The sequence below is a fragment of the Crinia signifera genome, chromosome 5 (genome assembly GCF_055691185.1).
Source record: "Crinia signifera chromosome 5, ASM5569118v1, whole genome shotgun sequence".
Taxonomy (NCBI): Eukaryota; Metazoa; Chordata; class Amphibia; order Anura; family Myobatrachidae; genus Crinia; species Crinia signifera.
In genome coordinates, this window is record NC_139221.1 from 220,657,266 (window position 1) to 220,684,705 (window position 27,440).

The 27,440-nt window shown below is 42.2% G+C and overlaps 1 protein-coding gene across 1 annotated transcript; it reads right to left on the minus strand.

The window, feature by feature from the left end:
- Positions 1–928: 928 nt before the first annotated feature.
- On the minus strand, positions 929–26,800 carry TGM4 (transglutaminase 4). Its single transcript, XM_083188560.1, has 13 exons — positions 26,623–26,800; positions 23,864–23,970; positions 20,021–20,150; positions 19,570–19,688; positions 18,964–19,071; positions 18,122–18,296; positions 16,667–16,805; positions 14,660–14,763; positions 13,269–13,520; positions 10,760–11,056; positions 4,368–4,537; positions 2,271–2,407; positions 929–1,228 (listed from the first exon to the last, which is right to left on the minus strand). Exons 1-13 carry the CDS (start codon positions 26,798–26,800, stop codon positions 1,087–1,089), a joined length of 2,058 nt encoding a protein of 685 aa, XP_083044686.1. The 3' UTR covers positions 929–1,086.
- Between the last annotated feature and the right edge of the window lie 640 nt (positions 26,801–27,440).

Sequence of the window (27,440 nt, forward strand, 5' to 3'; positions counted from 1 at the left end):
CAGAGCTCCATGCTGTATGCAGAGGAGGGATGGAGAGCTCACTGCACTCCTTTCTCTGAGCATGACCTTCCTGCATTGTGCAGAAGAGGTCACATGATGCGGATGTCAGTTGCCCTATTCATAAGCTTGGTACACACTATACACAAAGGGTAAGTTAGACTGAGTAGCCAACTGGGGGCTGCATGCAATTGAGGGTTCACCAGGCTGCCTGTTTCCACCACTGGCGTAATGAAATACAGTACATATGGAAGACCGACGGACGGGATACATCCCGATAGAGGGAATCTCAACAGAGGTCTGGTAATCCATGTCACATTGCTCTGGGTCAGTGGCGTAACTAGATACATGTGGGCCCCATAGCAAAAGTTTTTAAGGGCCCCTATTCATCATCTAATGCTGAAAAATGACAGGGTAGGTGGCCTCTCTCAGCTCTGGGCCCCATAGCAGCTGCACCCCCTGCACCTATGGTAGTTACGCCCTTGCTCTGGGTCAAAGTTCACACAAACAAATCTATTATTTAAATAATAAAAAGTAAAGTAAAACGATGAGGGGATGCAGTTAAGATCCCGGCGGTCGGGATCCCGGCGTTCAGAATCCCGACGCCGGAATCCCGACCGCCGAAATGCCGACACTTTCTCCCTCCTGGGGTGTCCACGACACCCCTGGAGGGAGAATAAATTAGTGTGCCGAGCGTAGCGAGGCACCGGGCCCGCTGCGTGGCGAGCGCAGCGAGCCCGCAAGGGGGGGCGATCCATGTCCCCCCCTTGTCGGCATTTCGGCTGTCGGGATTCCGGCGTCGGGATTCTGAACGCCGGGATCCCGACCGCCGGGATTCAATACTGAATCCAACGATGAGTGCTCATAAGATCTGTTTCCTGCGCCTTTGCAATGTGTTTGTTACCACTCAAACAAGACACAAGGACAGACATATATTTGTCACTGCTTTATTTTATTAATCATAGTGAATGTTTTGTGCTTTTGCTCATAAGCACCTCATACAATTGAAGCGATCCGATCAAGGACAGGTAAGTACAACAGAAAGCAAAGTGACAGCGAGGTCGCCATAAATGAAAAGCTTTTCCATGGCTACTTGGTGATGGCGATTATCTTTTCTGCAGACATCCCTTTGATTTGCTTGGAAATGAGCTCAGCCACAATTTTCTTCTCCCCGACTTTCTTTGGGGCACATATGATCTTAGAACGAAAGATTCCTCCGGGTTTCACATCTCTGTTTATAAATTGAGAACATAATCATTCATATATGCTGCATATTATCAGTCCTCAGAAGCAAAAGTTATACATGCTCAAAGTCTATGTATTTCTGACCTTATACTCCTCATAGTGCAGGCAGGACTCTGAGGGGTAAAATGAAAAGAGGTGATGTTGCCTCAATGAGATTCTGTTAATAATTTCTCTATTGCATCCTAGAAAATGATAGATAGAATCTGAATGGTTGCTATGGGCAACAACACCTCATTTTCATTTTTAGAAGATTTACCCCGTAATGTCCAAACGTTACCCTTATACTGCATGTAAATTAGAGATAAAGAGAGCTCATTCCTTGATAGTTACAAGAAGGGATTATTCAAAATCAGCGATGATTTATGGTCTATATACTGTAGAATAGTTTTTCCACTGATGGGGGAGGACTAGATGGTTTCCCTCCATCGATGTCAAGCATAAAATAATATTTATTTTTCCTTTTTACCCCAAGGGGCCTGGATACTGAGCATAGCTCCACCCCTGACACCCGTGAAGACCCACTCACATGTTTTGAAAGTGGATGACCCTCAATAAGTAAAAACATTGAGTTCCACCACCTCTCTTAGACCACTTCAAGCGCAGAGTGCATGGGGTTTGTTCAATACTGAGCTGCACATATTTACAGAAATGTCTTTGTACATCTTTCTGCAGTCACAGCCCCTTTTGACATACCATGTTGCATGAATCTTTTAGCATGTAGTATTTATTTGTTTTGTGTTTTTTTTGTGGTAAAACACACCTTCATGCAATGTAATGTGCTCAGTATGCAGGATACTGTGCTAATTAATTTGATATACGACACCTCTAAATCTGTGTGCGATAAAGATGCATTTTCTGTAAAAACAGATGCCGGATTTTTGCAGAGCTGCATGGGACCTGGCTGCTCACTCACACCAGACTTCTCACACTGGGGTAGATGTATTAACACTCCTTTAACATTTGTTATTTTTCATTTCCCACTTCGTCCGCTGCTTGCACATCTGATATCATGAATAGTCTAAACTCACCCTTGATTGAATTTCTCCAGTTTGAACATGCCAAGTCCTTCCACATGTAACTCACACTTCTCTAAGGGAATACTCAGAGTATTCTTAAAAGTAAAGGTGCAAGTGAAATCTTCATTAATCTTTCCAGTTTCTGGCATCTGTATGGGAACAAAGTGTAACCTTAATCCCATGTGACTACTGGGTAATTTTCAGTGGCTGAAGACTAGTAATTGCCAAACATTGGTATAGAGAAGTGGTTCCCAAACTTTTTTGAATTATGGTGAAAGAGTATCAGAATTTTTTTAGCGGCACCATTAGGCCAAAGGTTTCCTATTAAGTACTTTAGAAAAAAATATAATCAATTATATAATTGTGTTTATATGTCATCCTTACCATCAGTTATGTGGTGAGGGACAGGATTCGCTTCTGTTTGCCCACATATCAAGGGCGTAACTACCATAGGTGCAGGGGGTGCAGCTGCTCTGGGGTCCAGATCTTAAAGGGGCCCACTTTGCCTGTCAAAGTATCATGTGCTGTATACATTTTTCAGCATTAGGTGATAAATAGGGGCCCTCAAAAACTTTTGCTATGGGGCCCACATGTATCTAGTTACGCCACTGCCGCATATGTTATGATGAGAAGCCACAAGCACTGGTTTTGCATATTACATTGGACATAAATAATATGAGTTGGGCCTGACCACGGCGCACAGTTTTGGGAACCACTGCTGTAGAGAATTTATGGGTAACATTCGGTCATATTTTCAATTACATAATGTTGTGAACTGAGTTTCATTTGTAAAAGAAACAAACCAGCAGTTTGAGTTTCAAACAAACACATATTTGTCCACAATTCTGTTACATTTTTTAAATAAATTGTTTTTATTGAACTTTTCTGTTTTACTGACTAAACAACAAAACTTGTAAAATTAAAATAAAATTACAATATTTTAAGAATACTCTCTGGTAGCACTTAAGGTGCCCGTTCACGTACACGGTACAATTGCTGGGTGCGATGCGATGCGCACTCCCGGGCACATCACTTCGCACAGCACAAAAAGTATGTGCTGCATACACTTTTTGTATTAGATTGCATCTCATTGCATTGCATAACATATGCAATGCAATCTAGTCCAAATTGTATACAATAATTGAACCGTGTATGGGCACCTTAAGGAAACAAGAGTATCCCATAAGGAAGTTAATTAAATAAAATAGTTATGAATAGTACTTAAATAAGATAACTATTTCCAATATTCCAGCCATATAATACAAACGTTCTAAACCTTATTTGAACAACATCTTTGCTTCTATTAGAGTTTGTCTTATTCAGTTTCCTAATTAATCATTTCTACTCCATTCACAAATGGTTTTAAACCTCAGTATTCCCCTTATAGAACAGATTATATGATGCTATAAATAACCACTTCGGTACGGCTATTTATCCTCAACTTAGTGTCCATGTCATGTCAATGGCCCAGGACACACAATCTAATGGGAATCAAGTAAACTCATCAAGGGCCAGCTAAACAGCCAGCCAATCAGATCCTGTATATTTCAGAGCTCGGGCCTTTACTTAAAGTAGTCTGAGGCCGGAATGCCCAAGCCGGGTGTGGATCATGAGGTTGACAGTAATTTGGTCCACCCCAAAAGGTCTACATGCACAAGGTCGACACTGGAAAAAGGTTGACACCAAAAATGTTGACATGAAAAGTTCGACATGAGTTTTTCAGGAGTTTTTTGTGTCAATGTGGACACCTGAGCACGTGGACCCCTAATAAGTGTACCTCATCCGCTCGCCATGCTTTGGACCAGGTTTATTGCTCTACTACCAGCACAGTACTTTCTACCATTTCCAATCATAGTCCACATGGATAGTAATGTATGAAAAAGTACAAAAAAAAACCTAAAAATAAAACATAAAAAAATGTGTCGACAATAGCCATCTCTGTTGGCCTTGTGCATGTCGGCTATATGGTGTCTATCTTTTGACTCTCAACCAATTATCCAGATTCGGTCCAAGTCACCTTTCTTATGTCATCTCATATAGGCCATACAAAGTCTGGATGGACGATACCTGCAATGACCTGGAAGAGAAGGAAAGACAAGAAGTGCTTACCTCCACTACTATGGGAGGATATATAAATGGTACCACCAGGCACTCGCTAGTTTTCTCCGATGTCTCCTTGGTTTCTGCTATGACATTGACTCTGACCATGAGCTCATCATCCACTAAGGTCATACACTTTATATATAGGTCACCAGCAACATTCAGTGGGACAGAAGCAGCTATAATCGTGATATGAGCAGAAATAGAAAAATTGAATGAACATATATATATACATATATAACAATAGTACATTAGAATACAAACATTAGAAAAAATATATTGTATAATATAAATGTATATATATATATATATATATATATATATATACACACTGTCTACAACTATTTCAAATCAGCTAATCAAAGTCCCAACTCCCTCTCTGCTCCATTCTCTGGTCTCTTATTGCCCTCACATCTCTAGTAACTATTTCTCTTGGATGTGTGTGGACCAGAATATAAGCAGAACACTGTTCCATTCCCTGAATCACCATACACCCTATGTGAACACTGTCTTTTCTCTTTCAATGGTCCTGGTGACACAGCTCAACATTGGGAAGCAGTTCGTGTTAGGTGCCCACTGGAGTGGGTGCTATTCTAAAGGGCTGCTGGAGCAGCCGAAGGATTAGAATTAGTTAGGGTTTTTATTATTTTATTAACTTTTACTCTAGCTAGGTAGGCACAGTGTGAGGATTCTCTTACTGAATCCTCACACTGACAGCGCAGCAGGAGCTGACAGAAGCGCGTCCTGTCAGCTCACTGTGCACAGGGGAGATGCTGTCTGGCCTCCCTGTGCAGCGCTTACAGTTTCTTTTAAGAAGCTGCCTGGGCTCCGGAGCACTCTGAAACCGGCTCCACGCTAGGTGGGGATCATGGGGGACAGGTGCTCCGTGATGGCGGCGGCCATTTTCAACGGAGCTTACACACTGAGCTCCTGTATGAGAGGACAGCAGTGTGTTACAGGCATGTTCCAAGTGGTCCCCAGCTGAGGAGGAGATACTGGAACTAGGAGATCCTGCAATGGGAGCGGCTGTCTGGGGGTGGTTGGCGCCAAAAGTCACGGACCCCGCAGCAGCAGGGACTTGGTCTCTTCCCTCACTCTGTTTTTGGCGCCATTCGGAACGCTTGCAGCGGAGCTGAGCTGGCTGACAGATCCTGGCAGAGTGTTTGGATTTCCTGGGCATCGCTTTCCCCACATCTGAAACCATCAGACAGATAAGTGACTGGGTGCATTGGCTCGGTAGAAACGCCTGTACAGTGAATGCGCTGTGACTGTGTTATTTTACATCATGTCTGAGCATCAGTCTGTGGTTTTGGGGGAGGGAGCCCTTAATACATTGAGCGCTTGCAGTGTTTGTACACTGAATTTTGTCCCTGAGCAGATGGCCAAGGGGGGCTTGTGTATTGCTTGCGCTGCTGTGAGACCCATGGGGAGTGAACCCCAGAGGGTAGAGCAATTGGAACCTGCGTGGGCTAGTGCCCTGGGCAGGTCTGTAAATGCTTTAGTGCAATTGCTGGACAGACAGAGTGATGTTTTGGTAGATTCTCAGAGACCTATGTCATCATCTCCTTGCCTCTGACCCAGGCAGATCCTGGCTTCCTTCAGGTCATGCATGATACTGCAAAAGGGATTAACAGGTTTAGTGAATTACTAGACAAAATAGATGTTGATGCTGTGGGGACCCCTAAAAGGTCTTATTCAGTGCCTTTACTTGTTGCTGAAGAGGAAGGAGAATATGCAGATATTCCCTGGGAGCAGGGTGATGATTCTGAGGATTCCTCTGCCGCAGGGGTGGAGGATTTGATTACTGCTGTAAAACAGGCTTTGAATTTGTCTGTGGAAGATAAAACTCCTGCAAAAGGTGTGTTTAAACGGCAGCGTAAGGAAGCTGTTACCTTCCCTGCAGATGAAGGTTTACAGGATTTATTGGAAGGGGCTTGGAAAATGCCAGATAAAAGGCTGCAAATGCCAAAGAGATTTTTAAGTTTATATCCCATGCCTGAGGCTCATGCAGACCTCTGGGAGAAAGTTCCAGTGGTAGATGCTTCTGTGGCACGTTTGTCAAAAGCCACTGTGTTGCCAGTGCAGGAGGGAGCTGCCTTTAAGGACCCCGTAGATAAAAAGCTGGAGGGTAACCTCAAGGCAATTTTTGAAGGGGTGGGCTACACACTCCGCCCTCTGATTGCTTCAGCCTGGGTCTCTAAGGCCATGATTGTGTGGGCCAATGACCTGTGCACTATTTTACATGCTGATCCTTGTGTGTTGTTACTGGCGGAGAAGCTTAAAGCAGCTGCAGAGTATGTGCTTGAGGCTGAGGAGGAAGCTCTCAAAATGGCTGCCAGAGTTTCCACAGTGTCCGTCAATGCCAGGAGAGTGCTCTGGCTTAAAGCCTGGGAGGCGGATAACGAGTCTAAAAAGGCCTTAGAGGCATTAGCTTTTAAAGGAAAGCTGTTGTTTGGTTCAGAACTGGAAGAAATTATTAAGCAGGCCTTCCTGCCGGCCCCTGCAGCCAAGCAGACATCAAGGTTTTCTGCTTTTAGGCCGTCCTTTCGGCCCTCCCCTAGAGGAGGTGCGTCCTTTCGAGGACAGTCCTTTAGGGGAAAGTTTCAGTCCTCCAGGGGCAAGGCCCCAAAGTCTAAATTCGGTTCCTTTCATAAGAAACCAAACACCAAAGGAGAGGACAAACCTGCCGCATGACTACCAGGGGATTTGCCCAGCGGTGGTCAAGGTGGGGGGGCGTCTGTCACAGTTCAGGGATGCATTGGCATTGTTAGACCAGGATTCCTGGGTATTAGACATTATATCCCAGGGTTACAGAATTCCCTTCAAAGGTCTTCCTCCGAGAAGATTCATTCCCACACCACTACCAAAGGAGGCTCGGCTCCGTACAGCTCTCTTGGGAGCGGCTCACTCTCTTTTAGAAAAGGGTGTGGTGATCCCGGTCCCCAGAGCAGAGTGGAAAAAAGGCTTTTTTTCCCACTCTGTTTCTGGTGCCCAAACCAGACGGGTCTTTCAGACCGATTCTCAATTTAAAGTCATTAAATATCCATTTGTGGGTAGACCATTTAAAAATGGAGTCTCTACGGTCAGTGCTGCTAAGCCTGGATCAGGGAGAATTTTTGGCGTCCATGGATGTCCAGGACGCATACCTTCATGTTCCTATCCATCCGGAACATCAGACTCTATTGAGGTTTGCGATAGGAAACCTGCATTTGCAATTCCAGGCGTTGTCCTTTGGTCTGGCTACAGCGCCAAGGGTATTCACCAAAATAATGTCAGTAATGGTGGCAGTGCTTCGACAGAGGGGAATCACTGTGATTCCATATTTAGACGACCTGCTGTTCAAAGCAGAAACAGCGGAAAAGTTAAAGAGTCACCAGGGAGGCACACGCAGCAAGCTGGCTATGTGGGAGGTATCCCGGATCTTCTTGTGGGCGGAACAGAATGTTCCACCATTGTCAGCGATATTCATCCCAGGGGTGGAGAATATAGAGGCCGACTTCCTGAGCAGGGAGGAGCTGCTGGAAGGAGAATGGAGTCTAAACCCACGAATATTTCTTCAGATTACACTGAGATGGGGAACTCCGGATGTGGACCTGATGGCATCAATGTTCAACCATCAGGTGCCCAGGCTCTATGCCAGGACGAGAGATCCACTGGCAGAAGCAGTGGATGCTATGACCATCCCCTGGGAGGGGAATCTACTTTATGTCTTCCCGCCAGTTCCGATGCTGGCAAGAGTGTTGAAAAAGATCCAGGCCCAGACAATTCCGGTAATCTTAGTGGCCCCAGATTGGCCAAGGAGGTCCTGGTACTCGAGGCTTCAGAGATTGTCTGTGGACTCGTGGCGTCTACCTCTGAGGTCAGACCTTCTAAACCAAGGACCATTCAACCATCTGGATTCAGCTCAGCTAAATTTGACGGCTTGGCTGTTGAAACCGCCATCGTGAAGAACAAAGGGTTCTCAGAGGCTGTGGTTAACACCATGATTAAAGCTAGAAAGTCAGTATCTTCTGCAAATTATTATAGGGTCTGGAAGACCAATATTAGGTGGTGTGAAAGGCAGAAGTCACACACATCGCGATTTAGATTGGCTAAATTGCTGGAGTTTTTGCAGGATGGCTTTTCATCTGGGTTAAGCCTTCAGTCACTCAAAGTGCAGATCTCGGCCTTGTCAATTTATTTCCAAAGAAGGATAGCATTGTTACCGGAAGTACAGACCTTCCTACAGGGGGTTTCTCGATTGAAACCTCCCTACAAACAACCAGTAGCGCCATGGGATTTATCTCTGGTTCTGGAGTGTCTTCAAAAGGCGCCTTTTGAGCCGTTAAGGTCGGCTGACCTTAAATTCCTTACATGGAAACTGGTATTTTTGTTGGCGATGGCGTCAGCAAAAAGAGTATCGGAGTTGGGAGCATTGTCCTGCAAGTCTCCCTTCCTTATATTTCATGATGATAGGGCTGTCCTTCGGACAGTACCCCAATTTTTACCAAAAGTAGTCTCTTCTTTTCATCTAAATCAGGAGATAGTTCTGCCTGTGTTTCAACCCCCAGAGGCTTCTAGGAAAAGGGACAAATTGAGGAATTTGGATGTGGTGCGCGCCTTGCGCATTTATGTGGACAGAGTAAAGAGTGTCAGGAAGACTGATACTTTGCTAGTTTTGTATGATGTACACAAAATTGGTTGGCCTGCTTCTAAGCATTCCATTGCTAGGTGGTTGCGTTCTGTAATTTCTTTTGCATATTCTAAAGTTGGTAGGCCTGTGCCGGCCAGGATTAATGCGCATACCACCAGGTCAGTCGCCACCTCTTGGGCGGTTCGACATGGGGCAACAGCTGAGCAGGTTTGCAGGGCTGCCACTTGGTCATCTGTTCATATGTTTGCCAAATTCTATAGGTTCCATGAGTTCGCGTCGGAGGACGTATCATTCGGGCGAGCAGTGATGAGAGCTGCAGACCTGAGCGTACCCACCCAAAGGACCGGCTCTGGAACGTCCCAATGTTGAGCTGTGTCACCAGGACCATTGAAAGAGAAAAAGGGATTTTTGTAAGAACTTACCGTTCGAATCCCTTTCTCTGATATGGTCCTGGTGACACAGCGATCCCTCCCTTACGCTCGGTAAGTATGCCAAGTTCATGATGTTTCATGTTATATATGGTTAAAAGGTTATTTTGATATTGTGCATATAATATCTGCAGGCGTTTGTACTGAGTCAATGTATTCCAGTGGCTTTGAAAGATTGAACTGAGGAGTCTGGGATGCAGAAGGGAGGAGCCTACCCTCCAAAAGCTTTAGGATAGGTGCCTGGCTCCTTCGGACCCTCCTACATCCCAATGTTGAGCTGTGTCATCAGGACCATATCAGAGAAAGTGATTCGAACGGTAAGTTCTTACAAAAATCCCTTTTTCAGCAGGGGTGTAGTATAGCTATATATATATATATAGGTCGGGAGGTGAAGTACAGCAAGTGACCACTGATCTGTTTCAAACTTCCTGGATATGGAGAGAGTGAGCTGTGAAGACAGAGATTGGAGATAGGAGCAGATAGGGACTAGAGGTGGGCTGCAGAGTTTATGGACTAAAAACTGTCACAGCTCAAAATTAACATACATTGCAGAAGCCATCATTTTGACAGGCTTTTATCAAGTACAGTATAAGATTCTACAGTTATAAGATAACATATACTGTATATGTTGTATGTAGGAACGCACAGCACAGAGGACAGTATGTAACATCTCCAAACAGATTGATGGTTATTATGGGGGGGGGGGGGGGGGGGAAGGGGGGGGGGGGAAGGGGGGGGGGATTCAATTCATGCTAATAACTCCGGTAGTTTAAAATATTGGCAGTTTTCGCCTAGAATAGATCGAATTAGCATTCAACCTATTCAATCTTTTTACGACTTTTGGAAACATTCCGAATCCCAGAAAATACATGGATCAACGAATCCACATCTAAGTTGAAAACAGCCGCTAAATCGTCCGTTTAGTGGCCCTTTCTGACAATGCAGATTAGCCCTTTAAAATAGCCGAATCTGCAGCAGCGTGTCCCTGCCGGGATTGAATAGGTCCTGGATGATATTTACGACTATCAGAAATATCGTACCGGTTTGAATAGCCCCCAAAGTTGCCTAGTTTATAAGTGAATGTTTATTAATAGCAACATAGAAAAAAAAAAAAAGTGCAGTGTATATACAACAGCAGCTTCAGGTGAGCAGATCGGAAATCAATTTTGAGATTGGTTTACCATGACCTGCATTTTGCTAGCTGCATTCTAATATAAATGACTGTGTTTTGTGTTTTAAAAAATACATATATTATTTAAAACCTGTCTTTAAGATTCATTTACATTTGAAATATGAATTCTAGATACTGTTGTTAGGGATTTGTTATTTATTTACAGTACCTTCCTTCGCTGGCACCTCTACTGTTTGTGTGACAGATGTAAGGGAGGCAATGGTTTTGCCAGTATAGGACTGCAGCTGACAGCCAGCAGTGATAGTCACCGTCTTTGCCTCATTTGATTCATTTTCAGCCAAGATGTTCAGAGACAAGGTGTTCCCGGGCAGTAATTCCTTGTCTCCTGTGATCTGTAACTTAATGCCAGGCGGAGGGGGAGGTGGAGGTGCTGCAAACACTAAGCAAGTGTCTGACTTCAGATAAGTGCACGCGGTTTTGAAAGTCTCTCTCTCTTCTGCAGAACCTGGATACCCAATAATAAATGAAATAGTAAATAAATGATGTTTGAGCAAAAATATCTCTAGCTGCACATACTGTATAATGTATGTTGCAGCAACTGATTAAGACACACAAAAAAATGAAATATACCTACTCAGGGGCCTATATATTGAATAAGCATGTGCTTTAAATGATGCAGAGAAGGCTCTTTCCATATAATCAAGGCAAACATTAGTTTTATGGCTTTTAGCAATACCTTAAAGGTGGGGATATTGCAGGAATATCACACTCTGTAACTAAATAACACTCAGGGGCAGATGCATTAAGCCTGGCGAAGTGATAAAGTGGCCGGTGATAACGCACCAGCCAATCAGCTCCTAACTTTCAAGTTGCAGGATGGGTTTGGAAAATGGCAGTTATGGCAGATAGGTTAGAAATCAATCAAGCACACATTAATACCACTTTCAGACAGAATAGCCCCTACATCCTGGCTTTTACTCAGCAACTGAGTGCAGGGTTGTTTTGCTGGTCGCAGTCTGACCCTCCTTTTACACAGAAAAGCAAATTACCGGGTCAAGAATTTCTACCTGGCAAGTTGCCGATTAACACGGGTATTTCTTCTGAGTGAAAAGGTCAACCCAGGTCGATATTCCCCGGTCTGCGACCCTGTTAAATTTTTTGTTCTCTGTGGATCCACTGACAGGAGTAGTGGAGAAATATTTGAAATCTTCTCCAGGACCTTGTGATTTGTGCCTGACACAGCAACCTTAAAGGCGGTCTCCAGACAAGGTGTTTGGGAGTGCTAAACAGCCGGGAGATGCCCGGTGGGAAATTCCATTCAGGTGGTTTCATTCATAGGCTGTTATTCCTTTTGAAGCAAAGAAAGTGGCCGCATTGGAGTGGTAACTGTTTACTAAAATAACTGACTGTATGCTGTTGACTCTATTAGGTGCGGATGATTCGCCAGTGCGAATCATCACGGCAACGAGTGGACTGAATTTGCTTAAAAGAGCTCGCACCTCCATAGTGGTGTGAGCAGTTTTAAGAGACTTCGGCCCAGAGAAGGGTGCAAGATTAGGCTGAATCGGGTGCCGTTGCCAGTGTTTAAACACATGAAAACGGCACATGTATGGCACCTCACACCTTTAGGACCTAATAAGATGGACCACAATTATTACTAATACCAGGACAATACCTGTTTTTCATAACATCTACTAATATCAGGATGACATGTATTCATCATCTACTAATTATAAAAACTATCTGTACACCATTTATTCACTGTAACACCCATTAACACAAGGATAATATCTATTCATTACAACATCTACTAACCATAAATCAATAACTTGAGTAATAAAAAAAACATCTATTCTTATTCTATATAAGTGAAATTAATAATGTTTTATGTGTCATATTTTTATATATTCTTTACTTTATTCTCAATGATCTAATGTAGAATTCATGTACTGGATGGTAATGATTGTTGTATATACATTCCTTTTATGTTATTTTTTATTTTTAATAAGAATGGCATTTATTTAAGTGCAGTAGATTCCATCCTTTTATTTATTGTGTGGGTTCAGTGTACCCACATTTGACAGCTGCTGGAATAAAAGACCATTTTATTTGCATTACTGTGATTTAGATTGTACTCTACATAGCACTTTTGCACTTTTGACCCTGGTAAATATCGGGGTTGAAGACCCCGGAAATGCAACCTGGGTTGACCCTTTCACACAAGAAAAGGACCCTTGTTGAACATCAAATTGCTGGGTAGAAATATTTGACTCCGTAATTTGCTTTTCTGTGTGAAGGGGATATTACTTACAGTTGATTACTTAAATCAACTTTTAGTAAATTTACCCCTACATCCTAAAACTTAATAACAATATAACAAAGGTTATGTTCTACTGACTTATAAAGTACTTTTGAAGAGTTTGATTTGTGTATCATTATTAATAATATCAAGCTTATCATGCATAAAGGTTTAATAAATACTAGATTTATAGTAAAAATGTGTTGCAAAAAAAATAGGAAAGGTCGTCTACCTCGCTCTGCAGGTTTATTTTAAATGAGGAACTGTGTCTCCACATATGCAGCACTTTACCAAGTTCTCATCAACATCAACACTCTTCATTTGGGCATCTATTCATACCATCTCCCCTCCTATTCTGAAGCCACAGCACAATGCCAGTTTTCAGACAGTTTACGTCCCCACTATCCATTGAACTTACCCTCTTGGTGTTTGTATGACAATGTAATATCTTGTTTTGCATTCTTATTGACTGCCTTAGTGCTGATGCATTTCCCAATGCAGTTTTTTTCCTCCCGTATCTGGTCGAATTGTTCCTCCCCATTTATTTCCTTCACCATCCATTCAATCCTATCAGCATTTACTTCAGCAAATAAAAACTTGGCATCATAGGGCAGATAGACATCTCCATTTTTTATGGCTGTCAGAGAACAAGGGCCACACTGGAAAACACCTGGATATACAATACATGGGAACAACAAATAGATTATTTTACTTATGTAACTATTTACATAGCACTCTATAATGTATGTCACGCTTGGAGTAGGGGATGGGTACGGAGACTTGGGTTTCGGGATGGAATAGAGCCAGTTTAATAAATTTCTTGATCATGTAAATTGTAATAAATGGAAGAAAACTTGAAAACACTAAACAGCGTCTTTGGAGCTCGGTTCTGAAAAGAAAAAAACATTTTGCAGTATTCTGACAGTCTCAGGTAATTGTCTTTAGAGCTGTACTCAGACCAGAAGAACCTCCTGAGAGCACGATAACTTAAGGACTATGGGTTGTATTCAATTGTTTTTCACCACCATTCCAGCTCACTATCCCTGGGGCGGTGAACTGAAATGCCCAAATGCATGGCTAAACATGACCATAATGAGCGTGATATGCGCAAAAAGATAGATCAATTGAATATCACCCTATGATCTATCAATAATCTCTCTATTTGTGAGTTCTCTAATTAGGAATCAACTCTGGTGCAGGCCCTTGGTTTCCTAACTGGGCCTTGACAGAATTGGGGATTGGTTGGACTCTTGCCCAGTCAGTGTGAATATGCAATTGGCCCTGCAAGTTTTTGTGGACATCTGATAGGTAGGCACTAACCTCTGTTGGCTGTTGTTTCTTTTATTCGCCACCATTAATATGGATTTCAATAAAAAGGCCAACGAGTTTTGTAACCCCCACATCTGTGTCTGTGTTTTTATTATAGATAAGTTTTAGTTAACTGCATAGGGTTCAACGGTCATTGGCAGCTGAGGCATTTAAGGAGTACTGTATATACTGTACAATAGCTGTATTGCCACACGTGCCTTCCAATGCCTTCTGTATTGTATTCATAGGTCACTTCCCCTTCTGTATAGGTAAGGGTATACATTTGCTCTGTTTCCGTGCTCATCAGGAATGGTGATTACTTTTAAAAGTTTAAAACTATATTATACAGTATCTTACAGAGAAACAAAGCAGCACAAAACCAACTGCATATTAAATTACATGTTGAGAGTCCAGTCTTCTCACTCCCTCTAATTTATTACTAATTAGTCCTTGTCATTAGATTCACATTTGAACAATTAATTTGCTAGCCACATATCTTACCCTGACTTGGTTCCTGTGGGGTGGCATCTATAGCCTGCCAGCCATCATATCCACTGGGGAGATCAGCTCGTTTCATCCATACATCATTCCACACATGGAAATTCCTGTATGTGGAAAGTCCTTGTTAGAGGTCAGTATAGTGGAGCTCTAGCTGCAGTGGCAAACGCAGGATTTTCAGAAGGGGGTTTCCAGAGGGGCGGAGCAAAGCACGGAGATAGACATTTAGGTGACCCAGTATATGCCGGGTCAGTTAAAGTATTATAGATAGACCAAATGTATATAAATAATAATAATAATAATATACATACATACATACATACATACATACATGGGTGTCAACAGCAGTGTAGACCCCTGGGCATAGCAATGTATTGGGGCACCTACCGATCCTCCAGCTGTAGGGGTGGGCGAAGCTTTGATGTCCCCCGGGTGGTAGGGGGTAGTGTATCAACCACTCAGCATGTAGGGCCTGGATCAGTAATTTCCACTAATTACCCCTTTACTGCACAGATGGTGGGAGATGGGGGTGGGAGAAGGGGGCACTGGGCTGAATGAAGGGGCCCTGATACATAACTTCCAGGGTGGTAGAGGATGTTTAATATGCAGAGCAGGGGTGTATAGTGGAGTGGGCTTATTATTCATAATTTTGGTGGGAGGACAGCTTGCTTGACTACAGATATCTCCAGTTCCCAGAAATAGATTTCTTAGATTTTAATGGAATTAAAAACTAGAGAATCCCACCTACCAAATGGTATTGGGGACTAGGGGATGAGAGTTCAGGAGTCAGAGCAATCTGCCAACGAGAATATAAAACTACATACCAGGTGTCTGGAGCTGGACCAGTAACCACCTGCTGGAAGGCTGATATCTCTGGTTCTGGAAACAGTAGATACAAGCTTCTAGTGTCTTTCAAAGGGGAAGAGTCCCAGCTTTTGGAATATATCCTCAGAAAAACTCTAAGTCAGACAGAACCTGAAATATCTGACTGGGAAGAGCAATTAACAGGCTTGGATGGGGACCACTGCTTTGAAGTCCGATATCTCCGGTTCCCTAGGGCCGATTTTTAAAATTCTTGTACCCATGGAAAGAGGGGACCCTCAGCTTTCAGACTAAGGCCATTAGACTCCTGGGGGGTTTCTGGGTACTCAGAAACCCCCCCCCTGCGTGCGCTACTGCGCTGTGACACATCAGACTATCTTATGAAGGGCTTATAGGGAGTAGGGGAAGACAGCCAACAAGCACTGGTTCCTAACAGGAGGCATAAATAGCTATAGGGACATAAGGCAATCCACATCAAAAGTATATATCATCCACCTGAAGAGATGTTAATAATCACAGTAGTAGGTGGAGATGTGAACAGTATAGTACAGAAACTGTATAGGAACAAACAAGAGAAAAATAAACTCTCACACTACTGTATAGTAGGTCTAAAATATAACTTTTTTTAGGTATGAAAACAACAATTATTTAGGTACCCCTGTAGTATCAGAAGGGGTAAATATTTGTTAGAAAATATCAGACAATACAGACACCAGCATAGAACAAGAAGTGCATGTAGGTTGTTATACATGAAAAGGAAAGAGATTCAACCAAGAATCTTGCTTTGGCTTTGGTTATGACGTTGATAGGGGGCATGATGGAGAATGTCTCACTTTAGGAGGCAGTGCAGGAACTGTGGCACTTGTTATTGCGTCATCATGCAACGCACCCACTGCACAATACCAATATTACAGGCATTGTGCAGTGAGACGGGGCACAATAACGCAAATCAGCAAGTAACATACCGTACAATTGTCCCACAGGGTTAAGTTACATGCTACAAAATTGGCCAAACTACAGTACCTCCAGTGTAGTTGTACTCTTGGTTCAGCCATAAATCATATATATTGTACATACTTGCATTCCAGCCGTTCAGGTAATTTCTGCTGGATACAGCTGAGCTACCAGTGTGTGTGCGCAGGCGCAGTGCCTGCTGGGAAATCTGGGTCTCAGTAGCACCGCACTTACCAAATCGAATCACTGGAGAAATCCTCTAACTTCTCTCCTTTCTCATTTATGTAAACATCAATTTTGAGATTCTCCTCAGTATCATGAGCTGAAGAAAAGTTAGTGACACTTCTTGCTGGGATTCCTAAGCAGCGCATAACTAGAACATGGAAAGAACAGATTATAATAGCGACATTCCAGCAGAAGATTCTAAAAAGATTATTTTTTATTTATAATACTTTGGAAAGATTATTGACACACACAGCCTACAACCCACAGCAACCCTCTTTCATCATCTAAACTAGACTGATAAAAGCGGACATCTTATTTTATGCACAAACTCATTACACGTCTATTATCTCATCAGATGTGTCCAAAACAACATAAGTAAATGAGTATTTATGTTTTTTTTTTTTTAAGTTTTATTTATCTATTAATTCCTGGAAACAAAGGGCCTGATTACGAGGTAGACGCATATCCCTTAGCGTATACAGTATTGTGTGCAGTTGTATAAATATACTAATGCCACAGGACATGAACAAAGACATCCACCACCACTGTGTGTAATCCACCGCTGGCATACAAAGACGCATCATCGGCAATATTGGTCGCACCACTTAACTCCTGAGCATCTCTATGGCTGCTCAGAATGTCCATCAGAACTAAGGCGCTGGGGCCAGTACAACTGCAAATGAAGACACAGTCATCCGTGACTAGCCAGTCCCCCTTACCACCCCTAAATGTACACTGCCAATCACGTTGTGCCCAAATCCTCTTTGTGACTGCTGTGGCACACATACACAGTTCAAAAAAAATCACTCCACTCTGAATCAGGCCCTAAATTGGAAACACAGGACAATGGGCGGTATTCAATACGGCTGGCAAGGGGGTTTGTAAGGCAAGGATGTTTTTTTATCACTGAAAACAAGTCATCCTCGCCGTCAAACCCCCTCGCTGTATTCAATGTAAGGGAGAAATCCTCGCCATGAGAATATGACGAGGATCTCCTTAAATAATGAGGTTTGCCACAAATGCAGCAAGTCCGCTGCATTTTGTGGAGAGCTCTGCCATTTTAATGGCCACACTTGCCGTTTCCACCTCGCCAAAGGGAACCAATGAGGTGGAAACAGGGAGTGAAGGGGAGGGAGTTGAATACTTGACGGCTAGCACTTCTAGCCGGCATAGCTCACCACCAGGGTAATTGAATACCCCTCATTGTATACCAGCACAGATTTATGGTATTGTCTATATTTTATTATATTACACTATTTTGTATAGTACACTATATTATTTAAATAACACAGAACACCAGCATAAAAATATACATAACAGTCCTAATACTTTTAAAACGACTGTACATTGTTGTGACATTTATAATTTTAAAAATAATTGAAATACATAGTTATCTAAAGGAAAATCAGTGATATTTTCCTATATTTGGTAGATGTGGGTGTCACAGGACTTCCATTTTCATACCTGTTGTAAGAACTCCTGAGAATACCCAGCACTGCCCAAACAGAACAGACCGTTTGGTTTTGTAAAATTGCTGCAGAATAGCGCTACTTCCTGTCCAGGTGGTGGGGGAAACACCTGCAGAATATTGTCCTGACCAATTACCTGTCAGGACTCCATTGTCATCATTAGAATTGACCTAAGGGAAAGTATGCGTATTGGTAAGTATTGACCTGAATTTCTGTTATCACTATATAACTATCCAATATACGGTACATCGAACATACACACTATGTAAAGGTTGGGTATTTGTATGTAATTTTTTTGGTATAAATATACAGAATGTATGCCCTTTTAAACAATCAACAGGAATAAAACAGGATGTGTATACATAGACAACAACCTGAGAGGCTGAAAATCAAGAAGACTTCTGTGGTACACAAGATTAGTACAGCAATCACTAGCGTAATAACAGAAGAGAGCGTACAACAATCACTAGCGTAATAACAGAAGAGAGGACACCGTTTCACTAATGCGGGAATGATTTAGCTCATGTGTATGAAAGAGTACCTTCTTTGTAAAACTATAAAAAATACAGGGAAGGTGACGACTCATTTTAATGGTATTACAGGCAATTCCCAATGTAACATACACAGCAATGGAACCTAAACCGGGGCTGTAACTAGGGATGGCAAAGCAGATATGTCATCCAGGGTGCAGGGCCTAAGGGGTGGCACGGTTGCTAGCCGTGATACCTGCAGTTGGCCTGGAACAGCAATGTGTATTATCTGGAGCCAGCCTGGTCTGGGTGGCTCCTAACCCTAAGATAAGAACATGTGTGGTATAAGACTTATTGCATGACGTACCAAAGCAGAGAATTTCCTAGACAAAATCACTGGATCCCTTCTTGCTGCAGCTTTGAGTTCACTTCGGTCGAGGAGAAACATACAACAGTCCAGCACATCGACTTCATGCTAGTACAAACCGAAGGTAAGACAAAATTATCTATATATCACATATTCAGACCTCCATAGTGCAGAAGGTGGCTCAAATAATTTTCGATTTCAGTTCCTATGTAAAACCAACATAATTTAAATACAAGGTAAATTTACTAAGATGTGAGTCTTATATTGAAGATGGAATGTTGCCCAAAGCAACCAGTCAGTAAATAAAAAATAAATGGATATTTGGTATGCCTATCCTTTTGATCCTAGTAGGCCAGCCCCCTATTTAAATGAAGCTTCAATAATACAATCATGCAGCAGATGGATTGTATGTCTGATTGTATGACAGATTGTGAGTACATTGTGTGTCCAAAAACCACCAAGGACTGCCGGGGAATTGAAGGGAAATTGGACACAATCGTGATTGACCGGTCTTTCTGATGTATGGCCACCTACCAGGTGTCAGTTAATCTTTAATAAACAATTTCCAGTATAATTTTGCATCGGAATAAGGAAAATAATACATACTTGTCCAAAATTCCATGGCCTAGCACTGATTTTACGGCTTGATCCAACATAAATGTAACCTGTGTCATTCAGAACATACTCTTTCCTCTCATCCTCATCTGGCATGTATACACTGTCATCTAATAACATAAAGAAATATTTTCAGGTTAATATTTATTATACTGTGTTTAAATGCAACACGTGTTTAATGGATTGTCATTGTTACGGTTCAATAGATTGTCATTGTTCACTGTCTTGTAAAGAAAAAGGATGTTATTACACTATGTCGCAAAGGGATAGACTGGGGCTGGTTACCAGCCCTGGCATAGCAATGTTGTTTACAGGGCTGTTGAAAGTTTAGCGTGGTGTGTTGGACTAGGGGGACCTGAACAGTGGCAACTTAGTTATGGACACGTAGCTGTACACATGTTTGGCTTTTATTAACAAAGAACACTCAAGTAATAATTTTTACCTTTGCACCAAGGGTTACACAGGATGTAAATGGGGCAATCGGCCGTGTAGACGAGTCCTCTTCCTGTTATTATACTTAGACAGTATTTTCCAATAATTGCATTGGCGGGACTAGTGACAGCTATTATATACTAAAAGATACAACAAGAATAATTATTTTGCTGTTATGTTCAAAGATCATCTACCAGTATAGTGGAGGTTTGATTCAACTAACTAACTAACTAACTAATTCAATTTAAAGGACTAGTGAAACATATAATGTATAATTCTGTACAGATGCTGCCATAAGTATTTTCAAGGAGTGGAGCTGCTGGAGAAGGGCAGCATGCAAACAGGGCACTATATTACTTCTCTCCAGGCTTATCCACCAGCAGATACTTGGAGTGTTGCTTGGAGTGCTGTTGATGGCGGCAGAGCATAAAGAGAAGTAATATAGAATTTATACAGCTCTGTCTGGGGGCCCCCTAAGAGAATAGTGCCCATGGATACAAATTCCCCGGGGGATCCTTTAATCCGGCACTAAGCATAGTTCATCTTCCTCTCCAAATGCACTAAGTCCACATCCCCTCTCCTGCGAGCCCTTCATTGGCTTCCCTTTCAGAATCCAATTCAAGCTTCTCACTCACAAAGCCCTCACCCACTCCTCTTCCATTTACATCTCTGACCTTATCTCCCATGTACATTCCCGCCTCTCCTTTTTGCTCTGTTAATGTGCACCACCTCTCCTGCCTACTGATTACTTTCTCCCACTCCTACCTCCAAGACTTGTCACGTGCTGTTCCCTTTCTCTGGAATTATCTCCCTCTCTCCCTCACACATTCAAACTTGAAATGGGCTCTCAAGACTTACTTCTTCCAAAAACCCGGTCAAATTGCACCTTAACCCTCTGTTCCATGGTCTTGTTAAGCCTGTACCTGGGTAAAAACCCCAGCAAGCAGCAAGCAGTTCCAGCAAGACAAGAGTACAGGCCTCTAAGATATATTTAATAGATAGAACTCTGAGAATTAGAAACTTCAATGTTTGGCTAAGGAATTGGTGCAACGAGGAGAGATTTGGATATTTAGGTCAAAGTCAAGCTACCTGGCAAGACAGAGCCTTATATAAAAGTGATGGCCTGCACCCATCTTCAAGGGGAACGAGAATATTAAGTGAGAAGTTTGGAAGCTTCATAAGCAACTTTTTAAACTAGCAGAGGGGGGCAGTGAACCAAATAAGAATGAAGAAATCTGCTCCCCCAACCTAGAGGTATTGCCTCTGCAGGCAAATGGAACAGGAAGCCTATCCACTGCAACAGAAGATAATGCCGATCAAAACCGAATAGAAATAAGCAGAAAGATGAACATAGCTAGCAGCAGGAGAAGCACAAACACAACTTTAAGAGCTATGTGTGCAAATGCTAGGAGCTTAGGAAAAAAAAATCCCAGAACTAATTGCAATAATGACAAGGGATGAACTGGATATTGTGGCTATTACAGAGACATGGTGCAATGAAAATCATGACTGGGACATAGCTATACCAGGATATACTTTATTTAGGAAGGACAGAATGGGAAAAATTGGAGGAGGGGTTGCAATATATGTGAAAAAAAAATATAAAGACTACCTTAATACAAAGTATTGAAGAAAAAACGGAGGCCCTTTGGGTGACCATAGAAACAGGGAAGAAGGCGATTCGGTACTTATGTATTATCTGGGCTCCCATGTTAAATGCACCACATTTTTTCATACCCCTACTATCCAACTACGCATGGAGTTGATTTTATATAGTGTGGCGAGCGCAGCGAGCCACCGTGCCCGAAGCATGGCGAGCGCAGCGAGCCCCGCGAGGGGACGCGGTCTCGTAAGAAAAACGGGAGCCCAGATATTACATAAGTACCGGCGATTCTTTGTATAGGGGTGATCTACAGACCACCAGGTCAGGAAGAGGAAGTAGACAAGAGCCTATTGCAGGACATCAATAAAATGGCATTAAAAGGAGAGGTGATAATCATGGGAGACTTTAATCTACCTGATGTAAACTGGGAGCTGCCTGTTGCAAGTTCCACCAGAAGTAGGGACATGCTGAATTCCTTGCAAGGAGCATCCCTCCAGCAATTGGTGAGGGAGCCCACTCGTAAGGACCCAATATTAGACTTAATACTTACATATGGTGACAGAATATCTGACATAAATGTGGGTGAAAATCTGGGATCCAGTGACCATCAAGCAGTATGGTTCAAAATAAAGACAGAGACTGACCCATCGCACACAAAACAAAGGTGTTAGATTTTAGGAAGGCTGATTTTGTAGAGATGGGAAACTCTGTAAGGGATTCTTTGGCAGAGTGGAAGAACTTGGAAGGAGTGCAGGATAAGTGGGAAAAATTAAAAAGTGCAATTCTAAAAGCAACAGAACTTTGTGTCAAAAGAGTTAGGAAAAACACAAGAAAAAGAAAGCCATTGTGGTTTGCAAAAGAAGTAGCAAGTATTGTGAAAGCAAAAAAGTTGGCCTTTAAGAAATTTAAGCAGACGCAGAAGAATGAGGACAAAGAGGTGTATCTTGATAGACAGAAGGAGGCTAAGAAGGTAATCAGATATGCAAAAGCACAGGCTGAGGAAAAAATGGCCCAGTCAGTGGGTAAAGGGGGGAAAACTTTTTTAGGTATATAAGTGAAAGGAGAAAAACAAAAAGTGGAATAATTAGACTGAAGACAGAGAGTGGAAGTTTTCTTGAGGGGACAATGTAATAGCAGATAATATTAATAATTATTTCTGCTCAGTATTCACTGCTGAAAGAGAGGGGAAGGGGCCACAGTTAAGTTGCAAGTATAGTCAGAAAACTGAGGGAGAGACAAGTACATTTACAGAGGAGAAAGTCCTCACAGAACTCTCAAAACTGAAAGTGGATAAATCAATGGGGCCAGATGGAACAAATGATTGAGGATCTAGGTAGATTAGAGAAATGGTCAAGAGAATGGCAACTACAGTTTAATGCCCAAAAATGCAAAATCATGCACTTGGGTCTCAGAAATCCAAAGACTCAACATAGTATAAATGGCACTATAATGGAAACTACTGAGGAAGAGAGGGATCTAGGTGTCACTATTTCAGGGGACTTAAAAGCAAGTAGGCAATGTAACAAAGCAATGAAGAAGGCAAGTCAGATGCTTGGTTGCATAGGGAGAGGTATCAGCAGTAGAAAGAAAGAAGTAATAATGCCACTGTATAGGTCATTGGTACGACCTCACCTAGAGTATTGTGTTCAGTTCTGGAGGCCATATCTTCAGAAGGATATAAATACATTAGAGACTGTACAAAGAAGAGCAACTAAAATGGTGCATGGCCTACATCACAAAACGTACCAGGAAAGACTAAAAGATCTTAATATGTATACTTTAGAGCAGAGAAGGGAAAGGGGGGACATGATAGAAACTTTCAAATATATAAAGGGTTTTAACAAGGTACAGGTGGGAGACATTCTTCACAGGAAGAGGAGCAACAGAACACGAGGACATGCACTGAAACTAGAGGGAGGAATTTTTTCACAGAAAGAGTAGTAGATAAGTGGAATAGCCTACCATCAGAGGTGGTAGAGGCAAATACAGTAGTACAATTTAAACATGCTTGGGATAAGCATATTGATATCCTTACAAAAAAATAAGGATCAAATATGGTTTAAGGTAACATGTTTAAAAAAAGGGGCAGACTAGATGGGCCAAGTGGTTCTTATCTGCCGTCAAATTCTATGTTTCTATGTTTCTAGATAGATAGATAGATAGATACTGTGAGTTTTTCCATAAATAATTAGCTCACACAACAAATGTTGGAATACAACTGTACTTATTGCTGCTAGCAGCTGTAATCACCTCATTACAATTCCTTTGCTGGATTGCAGCACTCCAGCTGTTGGGCAAGCACGGCCGACCCAGCTCTATAAGCACAAGCGTTCCATTTGATTTCATTGCACGAGGACCTAAAATGAATAAATGGAACAAATTGAGAATATTCAAGAGTTTTCCATTTACATTCCTATAATAAATCTCTGTTAGGGTCCCATTTATCGATAATTTTAAGTTGCCTACTCTAAAATACAGTATAAACCAATTGCTTAATTCTGCCTTAAACAAGGATAAACAAACATTTCTGTTTAAAGGTGCGCACACACGGATAGATTTGTCAAAAGATCTGGGCGTTCCCGACCGATTGAAATGACCAATCGCTCAAATCGTGCCGTGTGTATAAATGATATATCAGACGATGCGCGCACCCGACGGTCATTGGTAGAGGTCGCTGATCTTTCCTGCATGCAGAAATATCAGCGACCAATCGTTAACGATGTGTACCAATCGTTCCATGTGTATGCACGATGAACGATTTGGTAAGGCTGATTGACTGGCTCCCTCTCCCTCCACCATTGTTAAAGATCAATCATTCATGTGTATTTCATTTGCTCAATCGTTCATCATTTGTCACCAAATCGTTTGTGCAGGAGGTTCAGAGGAAATTGTTAACGAGAGTGAATCGTTGGCCAAATCTATCCGTGTGTGCGCACCTTTACACATTTTAAGAACATAGTCACTTTGCTAATAGGTACATTTTCACGACCTATATACGACCTATATACAGTAATTGAACTACTATTTTTTCCCTCATTTCCAGATACAGATTTTAAAGCTTTGCATTTAGACATATTTGTCCTAAGGAATGTCCCTACTTTTCCAGTTCTGCCTGCATCTAATTCTCAGTCATTATAAATGTGAGAACTAGCCAGTAGGAATTCTTACATGTTCCTCAACACCAACTGGGGAATTGATTCAGGTATACCCCTATGTCGCAGTATTTTCCACCAAGAGCTGAATAGGCAAATACCCCAACCCAAAACTCGCTGGCAGTATTTGCTATAAGGAAAGGTACATCAGAATACAACAGCTGTCATTGCCAGCAATGGTTTTGCTAACTACTTGCCCTATTTGAAAAGTATTCCCCCCCTAGGCAATTCCTCCCATTTGCCATTTTAACCCTTTGAGTGCCAACATTGCTGTGAGCGATACTCAAAATATCCACTAAAAATGCCAGCAGAGTGACTGTTCTTTTAGTATAAATAAATACAAATACAGCCAAGTCAAGTAATTGAAGTTTAGTTAAATATTGCACTAAAAAATAAAGAACAGTCGCTGTGTGCGGCGCTGGCATTTCATGTCTGTTTCTTAGCAGACACATTCACAATGCTTGGCAAACCAAAGCACTCTGGTAGAAATCTCATTACATGTTGCAATATACTTTGGGGGTTATTCTTGTTCATTCGGTCCTCTGTGCATTCTCACGGAGGACCGATGTTGCACGTCCGGGTGGGGTTTGGTGGATTTGCAAGGCTGCGAATTTGCAGCCTTGCGAATCAACCAGAATAACCCCCTTTGGGCGTAGTGTAAAAACAGGGTCACATGGTCAGTTTATGTAACAATATTATGGAGAAGGTGCTTTCATGTGTCCCCAACACCTACATACAGTCATTCTGTGGTATACAGTATGTCTATATCTGGCATATCAATTTACTAGGACACATACAAATCACAATAACATGGACTTAGGGGGTGATTCTGGTTGGTTTGAAAAAGCAAACTCCTTCCTTAATGGACAAAACCATGTGCACTACAGGTGGGGGATATGTAGCATGTGCAGAGAGAGTTACATTTGGGTGGGGTTTCAAACTGAAATCAAATTGGTTTCAAACTGAAATCTAAATTGAAGTGTAAGAATAAAGCAGCCAGTATTTACAGTACCCTGCACAGAAACAAAATAACTCCCCCAAATGTAACTCTCTCTGCACATGTTACATCAGCCTCACCTGCGGTGCAGCATGGTTTTGTCCATTAAAGAAGGAGCTTACTTTTCCAAACCAACCTGAATCACCCCCTTTATATTTTGAAAGTGGTGAATGCTGGACATAGGGGGTTATTCTAGTTCACTCTTTCTGACAAATTCCTTCTTAGATGGACAAAACCATGTGCACTGCAGGGGGGGGCAGATGTAAAATGTGCAGAGAGAATTAGATTTGGGTGAGTTATTTTGTTTCTGTGCAGGGAAAATACTGACTGATTTATTTTTGCACTGCAATATAGATCTCACTTTGAAGTAAAACCCCACCCAAATCTAATTATCTCTGCAAAAGTAACATCTGCCCCACCTGCAGTGCACATGGTTTTGTCCATCTAAGAAGGAATTTGTCAGAAAGAGTGAACTAGAATAACCCCCTTAATCTCATCTCCACTATCCACAATCCTGACCGCATATAGTATATGCATGACCATATAAAATTGTACTTTTGCACAGCACCAACCTATCTTACATACATCCTTTTTGTTGGATTAAGATCCTGATTCTGAGTCGCATCCAGGGTTAATGCGAAATGAAGTTGACATGTTTAAAACCTGTGCATACAGGGTATGTCTGAGTTGCACAGCGCATGTGTCCAGTTGTTAGCGCATGGTCTGTAGAATCCAGTATAAGCAGATGGGGATGTGTCACTGTAAGTGGTTGCATCCAATATATGGAGCCTTATTTGTGCACAACTCTGAATTAGTCCCTTATATTAGTAACCATTAGTTTTATTACGAAGGGTGCTTACCAGTAGAGACCTGCAATGTTATTTTATCCCTCTGGGTCACTTCCCTGTTGAACGAAACTTTAAGAGAGAACTCCTGCCCTCGTCTCAGAATAAGGTGTGGGCTGTCAAACTCATCCGTGTTGTGGTGGCAGGCATTCTCATGCTTCAGGAAGTCTATCTTTGTGGTTCTAAGTGCCATCTCTGAGAGACAAAACAGAACAGATATAACTAGTATATATATACTGAATTAGAACATAGGATCCAGAAAGCCTACTGTAATGGGCCCTACACACATAGCCATGTTTAACCAGAGATGGGCAATGGACAATTTAGCATGGCGATTCTCCATGAGCTTCCCGGACTCTAGATTGCTCAGAAAGTGTCAGCGATGTGCACCAGCGATTTAGCTTGGCAATTCAGGGAATAAAAAAAGGATGAAAATTCAAATAATGGCTTGGTATATCGCTAATCGCCCATCACAAAAAAAAAACCATGGGCGAAATGCAATCTCTTCTACCGTGTTTCCCCGATAATAAGACACAGTCTTATTTTTTTTTTTTTTGCAACAAAAAACACCATAGGGCTTATTTTCGGGGTAGGGCTTATTTTACAGCCACCACATCCCCAGTCCAGCAGTATACAGAAGCCGCGTGGATGTGTGCGGTGATGCCATGCACAATGCATCCCTGGGACTGGGAGTTGGAGTCTTCAACGGTACAAGGGCTGATACAGTAATGCGGGGGTGGAGCTGGGGGCATTGAATTTAGTGCACGGACTCGGGGTAGGGCTTATTTTGGACTAGTTTCCAAAAGCAAGGGTAGGGCTTATTTTCTGGGTAG